At 32.9% G+C, this 13789-nt stretch overlaps 1 protein-coding gene across 6 annotated transcripts; it reads left to right on the top strand.

The window, feature by feature from the left end:
• The first annotated feature begins 3303 nt into the window (after nucleotides 1-3303).
• On the top strand, nucleotides 3304-12566 carry LOC112034126 (putative pentatricopeptide repeat-containing protein At1g12700, mitochondrial). Of its 6 annotated transcripts, none has more exons than XM_065770264.1 (5): nucleotides 3304-5472; nucleotides 8280-8431; nucleotides 9570-9778; nucleotides 10142-10382; nucleotides 11767-12566. In XM_065770264.1, the coding sequence occupies exon 1, from the start codon at nucleotides 3534-3536 to the stop codon at nucleotides 5397-5399; it is 1866 nt and encodes a 621-aa protein (XP_065626336.1). In that variant the 5' UTR covers nucleotides 3304-3533; the 3' UTR covers nucleotides 5400-5472; nucleotides 8280-8431; nucleotides 9570-9778; nucleotides 10142-10382; nucleotides 11767-12566. The 6 variants fall into 6 exon arrangements, with proteins under 6 accessions (XP_065626336.1, XP_065626335.1, XP_065626334.1 ...); XM_065770263.1 differs by having other exon boundaries at nucleotides 9566-9778; nucleotides 10177-10382; XM_065770262.1 differs by having other exon boundaries at nucleotides 9566-9778; nucleotides 10161-10382.
• The last annotated feature ends 1223 nt before the right edge of the window (nucleotides 12567-13789 follow it).

Genomic DNA, 13789 nt, shown 5'->3' with positions numbered 1-13789 from the left:
ACAGTGGTGAAGGCAGAGATCAAGCACCGATCTGACCCATTCCTCCCTTGGCAATATTCTCCTCTATCTTCGTTTGATAAGAATCAAATGGTGTAGTGTGTGTGAGCTTTAAGTTTTGTGTTTTGATGGGATAGAGGGAAAGAAACTTGCAGACAAAGTGGTAAGAGAAAAGAGAGAAAGAAAGAAGAAGAAGAAGAAGAAAAAAAAAAAGAGCTCCACAAAAACTGGAATGTTCTGGAGGAAGTGGTAGGGAAAAAAGGGAAAGAAGGAAAAAAGAAAAGAAAACTGGAATGTTCTGGAGGAAGTGGTAGGGAAAAAGAGGAAAGAAGGAAAAATGGAAAAGAAAAGAGAAAGGTACGTGTGTGGAGGAAAAAAAAGAGGGAAAAAAGAAGAAGAAGAAGGAAATATGGATGAAAAAAAAAGTAAAGAAATAAGGGAAAAATAAAATAAAGAATGAGAAATTAAAATTGAGAAACGCTATCACAATATTTTCACAATAAATCTTAAGTGGTAAGTTATTATTAGTTAATATTGGTGAGAAAAAAAATATTTTTTTTAGAAACTTTGAAAGTTCTTTTTAGAATATTTTTTTAGAAAGTATTTTCACAATACTTTCACAATATTTTATATATACATTGTCTTTTTTGGCAATTTACCATTTAAACCGTCACTTTTATAAATGCTTGCCAAACACTCAATTTTTTCAAAAGTACTTTTTAACAGTTTTTACTAAACACTTAGCTTTTTTCAAAAAACACTTTTTCATACCGCACTTTTTGAAAATCCCATTTTTTCAAAAAACTCAGTTTTAAAAAGCTGAATCAAACTCACCCCAAAGACGCTTTCTAAAAAGCTAAGCCTTTTAGGCATTAACAACCTTCCCACATTAACATACACCTCTAATGTCATTAATTATGTTATAAAATTTGTCCCCAACTTGTGATCCAGTCACCTAAGCGTGTCACCATGAAGATAAATTATTCACTCCTCTTGAAACACCATGTTTTCAATGAATAAATTATGCTAAACATGTGTTGGGTTTTCAGTTTTTAAACAATATTATACATATTTTCACACATTTTTTCACCCACTCGTATTTCCAAAAAATATAAACAACGTTACCAAACGACCCGTAAGTATTAAAAAATTAAAAGATACAAATAATTGTTTTTGATATATTTCAACTTAATAATTTATGATAATCAAAATTTGAACTTGATGTTATTTTGTATCATTAAGTTCACCAATGATTAATTTTGTACTAAATTTCACCATAATTTACGGTAAGGACTAGGATTGTGGCCTAAGTCCACTTAGAGCAGTATAACCTAGTGCAACAAGCCCAAAACAATAGATTTTTAAGAAAATGGGTTTCATGAGCAAACTACAATGCAGAGCAAATACAAACTTGAGAATAATTGGGCTAGTGCTATTAATATAAGTGCCAAAGATGCAAATTTAGCATAATATCTTCCTCGGGCAAGTCCAAGGAGGAGTTGTTCATTAAAGATCAATGCTGATCCTTTTACAATGAGATTCAGTATTCTCTTCCTTTCTCTTTCTTTGTGTCAGATGATCAGTTGGTGTAGTGCATTAAATGTGGAGGTAGCAGTCACCTTCCCAGATATTTCCCCATTCCGTTACTTGCACGACTTTGTTCTCTTCCCTAAAACTTTACTTTCCAGTGTAGGCAGTTACTTAAAGTATTCCTGAGGTATCTTTGCTCATCGGGATCCTCGACCGGCAAACCAATCTACCTTTTCTCCTTAGACCTCTCATTCACAACTTTTGTCTGTTTCTAAATGATCTTGACGTTTTCCCTCTTCAAACTTGGTCCACATGTCAAACTTTGGTTAACATATATGTTAATCTTTAATCATCCTTGAATAGGGCCCAGGCCTAAAAATGTGCTCGGATCATTTACTCTCACATTTACCTTTTGATGTACAAAATCAAATAGTACATTAGAATATGATATTTCTTTTTGTTGTGAAATCTAATTTTGACAATATTTATAATTGAAAATAAAATTCATTCCATAGTTATAATAAATATTAAAAGAATAAGTATAAGTAAATCATTCTCTATACTAACAGGTAAGTTACAAACATTGGCACAATTAAAAAAAAAAAAATTAACAATTTTTTGAATTTAGTGACACCACCTTACTTCACCTTCCCTTGCATGCATACCTAGCCTATTTCCTCTTACATTACACTTAAGCACATTAAATTGATAGACTAATAATATAAATTAATAAGAACTTTCATTTTTCTGTAATCGATTTGAGAATTTCAAATTCGACTAACACACCAACTTCTCACTTATCACATTAAACTTCTATATCTTTTTCAATAAACTTGTCAACTTATTATTCATCAAAATATTAAAATATCAATTTAATAATATAATACTCTAATAGAGAACGGTTTGGCTTGGGACTAATGTCCAATGGCATTGGACTCATTGATATGGTGATACATGTCCACTTTTGGACATATATCACTATCTAATTGGGTCTAGTGCACCTAGTGCACCAGACCTAAACCAAAGTCTAATAGAAACAAACATACAAATATGAGATTATATAACACAAAAGAAACACCACAAACTCTACTCAAAGGGTGTGTTTGTTTGGAGGTGAAATATGGTGGATAAAAACTTTTGACAGAAAATTGGGTGAGAATGCATTTTTTTAAATTGACAAAAATGCCCATGTGCAAGTGCACATGAGCTTTGTCTAGTTGGTTTTTTTTTTTTGGACAGTAATGTTGCCTCTTCTTCTTATTTATTTATTTTTTCTATTTTTTTATCTCGATTTTTTAGGCTTGGCGTGATAGTTGTTTTTTAATAACTAGATGTGATTTTTATTTTTAATAAATTTGGGTGATTGTTCTTTTTTGTGTGTAGTTATTTGTCACTATTTTTTTTTTTGATAGAATATTTGTCACTATTTTTTTTTAAATGGACATTATTCTTTAAGAAGGGTATATGAGTAAATTTATTTAAATTCATTTTTTCTATTTTTCTAATTTTTATCCCCTCACTTTTTCATCATTACATTATTTTCTATCCTTTCACTTTTTCACCATTCTAACCAAACAGACCCAAAAGTCGTGGCCCGTGAGAAGGAAAAAAAAAACCATCTTTACTTGTTATTTTAAAAACTATATAATTTAATTTATTCCAATTTAAATGATTTTTTTTTTTTAAAAAAGTTTCTTTTATACAAATTAAATTAATTTAGGAGTTTAAACTTTAACCCAAAAAAAAAGAAAAAAAGAAAAAAACAACAACAACAGCTACGGTTGTGCACCTGTGTTACAGAGAAAAGCACCGTGTGCCTCTGTCTGGATAGTGTGTGGGTGCGAGGCAGGCAGCCAAGTCAGTCAATCCAACTCTTCATGTATTGACCACCCATCAGTCTCAAAACGAAGCAGGCTCCTTCCTTTGAAGTACTCAACCCACACCGAAATCTAAACCCGACCCGAATTGTTTGCTTCTTTTCCTTCTTCTTCGCGTTCTGCAAAAAAATGGGTACGGCTTCTGCTAAATCAAGAAAATCTCTTGTGTTTATATTCAATCGCTTGATTATTAGAGTAACTGTTCCATTTCATGCTCTAACTTACTATTGTTATTACCATTCCACTCTTGCTCATGCTCAAACTAGTAGTAGTTGTTATAGTAGTAGTGGTAGAGAAAATGTGGATAGTACCCATAATCAGAATCAGAATCAGTTCCTGAAATCTGTGAGACATCAGTGCAAATCTCGAGCCTTTGGGAATCTCGATCACGTTTTAACCTTGTTTGATACAATGCTTCACATGCGCCCTTTGCCTTCCATTGACGATTTTAATCACATGTTAGGTGCAATTGCAAGAATGAAGCATTACTCGGTAGTCGTTGCTCTAATTAAGCAAATGGGGTCATTGGGTGTCTCTCCTGATGTTTATACTGTGAATGTTTTGATTAATTGCTTTTGTTGTTTGAACCGGGTTGATTTCGGGTTCTCTAGTTTAGCAAGAGTTTTGAAACTTGGTTATCAGCCGGACTGTATTACTCTGAACACTCTTGTAAAGGGGCTGTGTCTTCAGGGTAACATTGCTAGAGCCGTGAGGATGGTAGATGAATTGGAGAAGAAAGGTTATGAGCTTGATGTAATTACTTATGGAACGATAGTTAATGGTTTGTGTAAGGCAGGTGAGACTAGTGTGGCTATTGGGTTGCTCAGGAAGATCGAAAAGGGGAATGTTGAACTTAATGTGGTGCTTTATAGCGCAATCATTGATAGTTTGTGTAAGGATAGATTGGTAATTGAGGCTTTGAATCTTTTTTCAGAAATGTTGAGTAAAAGCATTCGGCCAGACCTTGTCACTTACACGTGCTTAATCCAAGGTCTATGCAGTTTTGGCTGGTGGAAGGAGGCTACTTATTTGTTGAATGAGATGACACAAAGGAAAATAACGCCAAATGTGCAAACCTTTAGCATATTGTTGGACACGCTTTGCAAAGAGGGGATGTTGGTAGAGGCAAAAGAAGTTTTTGATTTGATGATTCAAATAGGCATTGAGCCCAACACAATCACTTTTCAGTCTTTGATTGATGGTTATTGTTTGCAAAACAAAATGGATGATGTAGTCAAAATATTTAATCTGATGATTGAGAGGGGTTGTTTGCCGGATGTTGTTAGCTATAACGTATTGATTAATGGATACTGCAAAAATAGAACAATTGATGATGCAATGAGTCTCTTTCATGAAATGTCTAATAAGGGAGTGATTCCTAATGTTGTCACTTACACGACTCTGATAGGTGGGTTTTGCCGACTGCAAAGAACTCAAGATGCACTTGAGCTGTTCTATAAGATGCAAGCTTATGAGATACATCCAAATCTTCAGACTTGTGCTGTTTTGTTAGCTGGTCTTTGTAAGAACAAACAAATTTATGAGGCGATGAAATTGTTTCAGGAGATGGAAGACAAAAAGTTAGACCGTAATATTGTGATTTACAGCATCTTGATTGATAGTTTGTTTAATGCTGGGAAATTTATGACTGCAAGAGAACTCTTTTATAGTCTTGCCACCAAAGGGTTGCAACCTGATGTTTGGACTTACACTATTATGATCAAAGGGCTTTTCAAATATAGAATAATAGATGAAGCATGTGAGCTGTTGGAAAAAATGGATAGGAATGGTTGTTCACCTAATGATCGCACTTATAACACACTCATCCAAGGGCTACTACAACATAATGAGATGTCAAAAGCAATGAAATATCTCCAAATAATGATTAACAAGGGTTTCTCGGCTGATGCAATCACTACAACCATGTTGGTTGAATTGCTAGCATCTAATAAAGTAGATAAGAACATGCAAAAATTGCTTCAGGAGCTTGTTTGAAGGATTTTAAGTTCCTCAAGATGAAGACAAATTTCATATTTTTACCCATCACCAGTCGGTATATTTGCTTCAAGTAAGTTTTATACTTTTACAAGATGATATTTCTTTTGTGTGCTATACTATTTGTTCCTTTAACTGTTTGATCTTTCATTGCAATTTTGTTGTGCTTTCATGTTGCTACTTAAAACCTATTTTCTTAAATGTCTACTTCAAAATTTGGCTGATTTGAAGGTAATGCTAAATGTTATTCTTAGAAGGTCTAGCATTTTTTTTTGCTTACACAGCCAATGGCTGGTTGAATTGAATTTCAAATGTTCCATCAAATTAAATTAAATTGAATTTAGGAGTTGTATGTTAAATGTTTGATGTAGGACAAACTAGATTTGTCTAAGTTTAGTTGTGGTGGGTTTAGGGTTAGGAAAGAAGAAGAATTAGAGAGAAGTTAGGGCTGTTTAGAGGCTGTGTGAACAGTACTTGTGAGCAGTAACCTTAGAAAGAAAGAAGAGAGAGAGAGAGAAGAGAAAGAGAGAAGGAGAAAGAAACAACAAAGGCCAACGTGCCTATTGCTCAAAACACTCAATTTTATTGATCAACTCATCCTATTTTCTTTGAATTCATTGAGCACAATATATATAAAGACTCTTACTTGTACTCCTAGTAATAGGATCATACTACTATTAGGACTACTAATAAAACCTAATAAATACTAACTTGGACCCCCAGTAAATAAACCCTAAGATACTTAAAACCAAGATTCTAGACTCAAGAAAGTTACCAAAATACCCTTAATTTGCATTAATTGCTGAAATTACAGAATTGCCTTTCAATATAAAACTGACCATAACTAATAAAATAAAATCCCAAATTAAAAACTGTTTTAACCCTAAAAGACTCATACTTAGACCAATAAAAGGGCATGACTTTCACTTCAATTGGACTTCATATGAGGACCCAATAAAATAATTCTTGAATAGGTGAATTTGCAAAGTAATAGCATATTAATCTTCCATGACTCAATCAATGTTCTTCAATAAAAATATATGTTATGCTCAAAAGTTTTATATTGCTCTCTATGATAAGATGCAGTGAATATCTTTCTCATGTTTCTAATTTGAATGTGCCATAGTATCATAGGCTGTCTTGAACTTTATTAAGATTGGACTTGGAAATAGTTTGAATAACTTAAATTGCTTCTCCTTTCATTGACTAGAAGATAAGCAACTTAGGTTGTGTTCTGATATTGAAGTAAACTCATTGTTTTGCGATCATGATGTCCAATGTTTTTTTTTAATGTAGCAAATGCTTTAAATGTCGTAATACATCTACTATTTTATAATAGAAGAAAACTAGTTCTGATTTGGTCTGGAACAGAATATGGGGTGATAAGGAGTTTGAATAATGGTAAGATAACATTCACTAAGTTTATTATTTTGTGGAGCAAATGAGTCATCTTGTAATATTGAAATTTAAGGAAGACTAGTCACTTAGTCAGCCTATTGAAAGGGTTGTAACTTATAGCCAGACCTGCCTGTGGGTGTGTAATACATCCCTCTTGGGTTTTATACTTAAGAATACTTGTGTATCTTCTTCTTTCTCACTCTATTCACTTTTACAATGTTCCAACCATTATTCAAAATTCTCGTCATTGTACAACAACAACAAAGCGTTAGTCTTTAATTTTAGGGTCAGTTATGGATCCTCAACAAATTAGTTAAGGTCGAACACATGTATTTTTTTTCCTCCATTCTATTCCATCTGAAGCCATGCTTTTTGTTAGTTCCTTAATTAACATATCCTTTTTTACTACTTCTACTAATGTTATTTTTGGTCTTCCTCAATCCTTTTTCATTCCCTCAACTTGAGCCAATTCACTTTCTCTTACCAGTGCATTAGTATCTCTATTTTAGAACTTGACCAAACCATCTCAAGTGACTTTCCCTCATATTTTCATCAATAGGGGGGCCACTTCTATCTTTAAGTGGATTTCCTCATTTCAAATTTTATCTTTTCCAGCTACACTCATTTTATGAATATGTAAAACCAGTTTTTCAATATAGCCTAAATATCTAACCTGATATAGATAGCACCTAATCTGTTACCACTACCTTAGCTGATCTTAAAAACGTTAATGATTAGATGCTGGACCAAGTAAGATCATCAATGAATTTGTTTCTCATGCTCCTTGTCCTACATCTTGCTTACTTATCCTCATTCATAACAAATGTAGTTTGGTTGCAATTTGCTAAAAATCAAATTTAATGTTAAAGCAAGATACATGTGCTTGCTAGTTAGACCATTGTTTTAAAACCAGAATGGATTGAAACAATGTAGACCTTTATAATGTCAATCAGTCTAAGTTATGTTCTGTTTCAAATCTTTTGATTCTCTTCAGTCAAAACCTAGTATGAATTTTGTAATTGTGTCCATTCTTCACAATTCTGATTCTTGTCTTGTTTGCACTTAGTGCTTTTTGACAGTTACTATGGATGTTTGGACCTTTATTCATTTGATGGTAAATAAGATAGCATTTTTTTTTTTTTAATTTATTTTTCTATATTACACAACTAAATGAGTTTATCTTTGAAACAAATAGTAATTAGTTTTTTCTTTGGTTCCTTCAATCCTCAGCCCCTTCCATTCAGTAGAGGTCTATTGAGTATAGTAGATCTATTATTTTTCTTGTACTATCATATACCAAAAAGACTTATATGTGAAAAATACTATAATATACCAATGTGGTTAGTGCGGGGCTTTCAAAATCTACAATTAGAAATGTTTAAACCCCATGTTGAGGAACCTGATGTGCTCCCACCAACATGTTTCAAATGGACTAGTCATACTTTCTATTTTTTATTTACTTTGAGTTTCTCTCAATTTTAGGCTAGGAAGCATAACCCCATTTGAAGATACCTGGCAATGCAGAGAGTTCAATAAGATCAAAGGAGATTGTTCAGGAGAGATTGTGTTAATTAACGAGTCAATTTGCAAGTACCAGCTATATTTGCTGCAAGTCATTCTTATACTTTTACAAGGTGAAATATCTTTTCATGCATCTGGGTCGTATGTTGCTATTCTAATTTTGCGATCTTTCCTTCCAATTATATTTTGCACTAGTGCCGTTAATTTGAACATATTTTTTAAAATATTTATCTCAAACCTCAGCTTATGCAAAGCTTTTGCAAAATATTTTTTGTAGAGCCTGGGATTGTTGATAATTTTTGTCTGTTTCTTATTGAATTAAAGTTTTGAAGTGTTCAACTCAATTAAACTAAATTTGTGGGTTGTGTGTTTAAGGTTTTGGAATAATGACCCAGATATTATGCTCAAACTAATGTATCGGTGTTTTTTTTTTTTTTTCCTATTTAATAAATTTCTTATGGGTGTTAGTACTGTTAGCTTATATATTTCATATGTTTTCTAGCGTTGTACACATATTGGACTTGGTAACCCATTTGGAATAGCGTAGTTTGGTCAGCTTGTCATCCTAAGGAAGTTGCTGATAGTTTTCTAGGCTTCATTGTCCATTGGCTATGAGATAGGCAACTTAGATTGCTGTGTAGTAGAATGTAACATCATAGTTTAGTGATTGTGGGTCCACTCTCTTAAATGAATAAAATAGATGCTTATTAACCTTACTAATCACAAGCGGTCTGATGTTTGTTCTTGAGTCATGAATCACCCAGATCCAAGGAGATCTAATTTTTTCTTATTAAAAAAAAAAGATCTAATATTAATTTGTAATCAAATTCAGTGCTAATGCTGATCTTGAGTGTTTCAAATGAAGGCAAGCTGAGTAGGGTTATCTGAAGAATCGAAGATATTCCTAGATTAGGCTTGCTACCCTTCCAGATGTAGGGAATTGAAAAAAAATAATAATCAAAAAACAAAATCAAAAGATAGTAGCTGTTTCTCTTGTATATGCTGCCTGAAGTTTTATAAGCCTTGCAATAAATGAAATGCAGCATTACTAATTAATGGGGATGCAAGGTAGGTTTATTAATTTTAAGCAAAAGAATTTTAATGGAAGATATTTTTGCTTGCTGTTTATTTTTCAATTGTTTATGGATAACAAAAATAGTTATATTCAATTATTTTGACAAAATATGTTATCCGTAGAAATTTGCCCTAGATGTTATAATGAAATTTACTTTGGTGACCAATTTTAGGCAGGGAATGGAATGGCACCGTTCTAGGGGAGAATGGGTTCACTGTGGTTGCGAAGGGGGTGACAGTACAGCAGATGGATCTTATGCTGTGGCCGTGAAATGTCACCATTTTGATCCAGGTGAACAAAGTAGGAAATGCAAATGCAGATGTCAGAGTTAGACAGAAAAAAGAGGCACATGGAATGAACACAATTTTGTTGGGCGATTCTCATGGTACTCTTTTTTCTTGGTAGTTTAAAATAACTAATTTTCCATTTCTTCTGTTGATCTTTTTATATTGGTTATTTAAGTCTGAATGTGTATGACAAATGACATTGAATTCATTCTCATTTTGTGTTTAGCCATTGATTGAACTAACTTAAGGACATGTTCATTAAAGCATCTAATTATTTGCTAAACCGCACATGTCAATTCATACTATATAGTTACGCGTAAAATAGGGAAAATACATAGCAGGATGGATGCAATACATATGTTGTACATGCTAATAGCTGAGAATTAGAACCTGACATTACCACCAGAAGATTTTCAGATTGGTATATTGATTTTGAAATCATAGTTCTTTGGTGTCATCAGATGATTTGCTTCTCCACAGTCTATGTTTCTAACAGGATAATTCCCAAATCCACCATCTTGCATATGCAATGTATTGCACCCAATGGATGTGAAACGCTTCTTTTACACGTCTTGTCCAAGAATTGTAAAACGAGGAAAGACATACCAACTACCAAGGGTGACGGAAGTGAGGATTGAGGAGATTAGGAAGAATGGTATCTTCACCATGCTAGAACAGAATCCACACATTGGCCAAAGCAAGGTCGTTTTATCTTTTCCTTCTCTTAGTTTCAAATTTATAACCAATCAATCCATATTTTTTACAAACCAACTTAGATATATGATGCATGCACTTTATTTCAGAATAATTGAATTTAAGGTCCCATACCAATGATATTTTTTTAAGGACTTTGATAAATCATTTTAGGGTGATACTATTTTTGCACCAGAAAGGATTACTTCTGCACCATCTTCCCTCACATGGAGGAATCTGTTAAAACAAATTATGACAGAATTAGTAATTCTCTTCTTTGATGCATAATAATCCTAAAATGCAGTTTAATGTATTTTTTTTTTAATTATAATTTTTATTATTTCAAATGGTAGAAGAACTCCTAATGCCTTCAATCTTAGATCTCCTCTAAAAGAAAAATATGCAGTTAATGCCAGTGGTGTGTTTTAAATTTTTAATAGCTTATCCTTCGTGATGAATTTTACAAAACTATACTTGATGCACTGAAGATACCAAGTGTTCTGTTTCATTGAATAATTACCATTTTGCATCTGTATGGAATAGGTAGGAGAGCTGGCCAGATCATTATTGTGGGATCCATTTTTTCTGGTGCACTTAGGCACTCTTTCATGTGCTTTAGCATCTTTCGAAACATAGTGTGCAATCGCTAGAGTGATCCAATTATAATGGCATTGGTTTTATTATACAGATATGTATCTGAAGACAAATTTGCATTGTAAATTTTTTTTAATAAGTAACTTGCCTTCTAAATTATACTAGAAATTTAGAAAACCTGTGGAGTTTTAGCTGCAATACACAAAATGCAAATCTTTGTGGTTTATCAGATTTGCATATAATCAAATGATCAAGGCAATTGTGAAACAGCATGATCTTCGGATGGTTTAGATTGAAGTCAAATTAATAAGTAAATTCTTCAAGATCTATTGATGCCTGGATGGATAGTTAATTGCTTTTGTGACAGAATGCCGTCATTGCTTCTTCAATCAAGTGGACTAAAGTGGTTTCATTGCATGTTTGAGAATGAAGAGTATGTTGTTCATGTAAATGGAGACCAAAGCATAGTAAAAGCTATTGACACTTTGTGAGAAAGTTGAAATGGTGCCATTGCTGTCATAAATCAAGGAACTAAGAGGCTCATAAGGAGCAGTGACATTCATTTTATTGAAAAGAATGACGATCTCCTTCATAACAAAAAGTTTTCACTTCCATCCATTTTATTTTCCACCATTAGATTCCAAAGTTCAAATCACCTGAGTTTGGTAAAAAGTTTCAGCCCACTAACCCATTAGTCATTGTAGATTATAAATTGTATGTATATGAATATGTTATCAGACCATTGTAAAGCAGATCTTTGTTGCCAGTTAGAACTAATGATTTTTTTATGTAACTGTAGGAACCAAACTGTGGAGGAGTTTGTTCACATGGAGACCACTACTCTGATTCAACAAGTGAACAAGATCTTGCTCATTGCTGTGAACTAGACCTATGATCATGTGAATTGGGATACAATCTTCTAGATCATATGGGTTTTGGGGAGATGGAAGAGGTGGATTAAGGCTTGTATTTCTACTATTCGCTTCTCTATGTTGGTAAATGGTTCCCCTACAGATTTCTTTGGCAGCTCTTAGGGTTTGAGACAGGGCAACCCATTGTCACCTCTCTTATGTCTTCTGGTTATGAAGGTATTAAGTTGGATTTTGATGAGGGGTTTGCCTTTAGCGAATTGGTATTGCATGTGTCAAAGAAATGGGGAAACAATGGAACATCTTTTATTCTATTGTGAAGTTGTTTATGCTTTGTAGGGGAAGGTGCCCAGTTGTTTGGTATTCACTGAGTCATGCTAGCATCTATTGGGAGCTTCTTGTTTAGTTGGAGGAATTGGTTGGGGAAGCATGGCTTGGTTGTGTGGAACTTGGTGCCAGGTTGTTTAATGTAGACAGTTTGGAAGGAACGAAATTACTATTCAATTAAGGACACTGAATGATCTTTGGATCAATTAAATTATTTATTTGTTCGAACTCTTTTTGCTTGGTCTAGGGCTTGGGGTTCTTCACATTGTTGTGATCCTTTTGAGTTTCTAAATTCACTTAGCCATAGCATTTGATTTATTTGTATTTTTACGATCCTTTGTGTTCATCATCATGAGCACAAGGTTTTCTTTCTTTATTAATAACTAGTACGTTATCCAAGCAATGTACGGATAATATTGTAATATTTTATGTAAAATAGTTTTGAAAAATGTTGTATATGTATTATAGTATAATTATTACAGAACTTTATTCGTAATAAGTTTATCATAAAAAACAACAATTATAAATTGCACATGTTTCCATTATAGTTATTCAATTGAAATAATGAGAAGAAAAAAAAGAAAAAAAAAACAACTTTAGAGGAATGTTATAGAATAAAAGTTGATATAGAATGTCTTTTTTTTTTTTTTTTTTTTACACAATACATATCTTAAACATCCATAGTCAATCACATCATTTACAAAATTTACAAATCAACAACGTTCGACCTTTACATCAAAATCGTAATTGTCGTTGTCACTCTATAAAATGCAAGTCCCCCTTCCTTGGTTGTAGCTAATTTATATGGGTTAGGATTAGATGAAACAACAATGTTAGAGTTAGTAAGTGTTGTTGAAAGATTGAAGGTAATTAATATTGTTTTTGGTCTGTTTGTATTTGACATGGGATGACATGAAGGACTATGAGTATGTATATATAAAGAAGTAGAAGTGAAAGAGGTGAAAATAGTGAGTTAAAATGCAAAGAGTTTTGTGTGTATATGTGATGGATGAAGAGTCTTAAAAGTTGAAAAATTGAACTAAATGATACAAAGAATATTTATTTTTTAATTAGAAAAGTTTTGAAACATTGAACCAAATGAAACAAAAAATCAATATTTAATTTGTTCTTATCTCTGATGTGGCACTTGAGAATATTTCAATTTTTTTTAAATAGAATGCGCCACTTGGCAAAATCTCATGCTCAATTATTTTACCCATTATAGCTCAATGGCTAGTTTACTCGTTAATTTCTAATGGCTAGAAAATAAATAATAATTAAAGTATTTGGAATACACACCCACTTCCACATGGTTTGCCAGCAGTTATAGATTGTCACTAATCTTTTTCCATCTCTCTTTGAATTTCCATCTTTGGATTTGTGAAATTTGAACATTTTTTTTGTAGGCCTCTAGGAACAACCTTGGAAGTTCATCTTCTGATAGGATTTTTCCTCGACCTTCTAGCAATGTAGAGAGTCCAAGCGCTCCTTTGCAAGACATATATCCTCATTTCCAGCAATGGAAATATCAAGTGACGAATCTTGATGGAACTACTAGTGACATGGTGCTTGGACAACCTGATCAGGCTTCTAATGTTCCTTAGTTTGACCTAGTATATTTTGAGT

This window comes from Quercus suber, unplaced genomic scaffold (genome assembly GCF_002906115.3).
Source record: "Quercus suber isolate HL8 unplaced genomic scaffold, Cork oak 2.0 scaffold_29, whole genome shotgun sequence".
NCBI lineage: Eukaryota > Viridiplantae > Streptophyta > Magnoliopsida > Fagales > Fagaceae > Quercus > Quercus suber.
The sequence above is the reverse complement of the archived record's forward strand: the minus strand, read 5'-3'. Positions and strand labels throughout refer to the sequence as shown.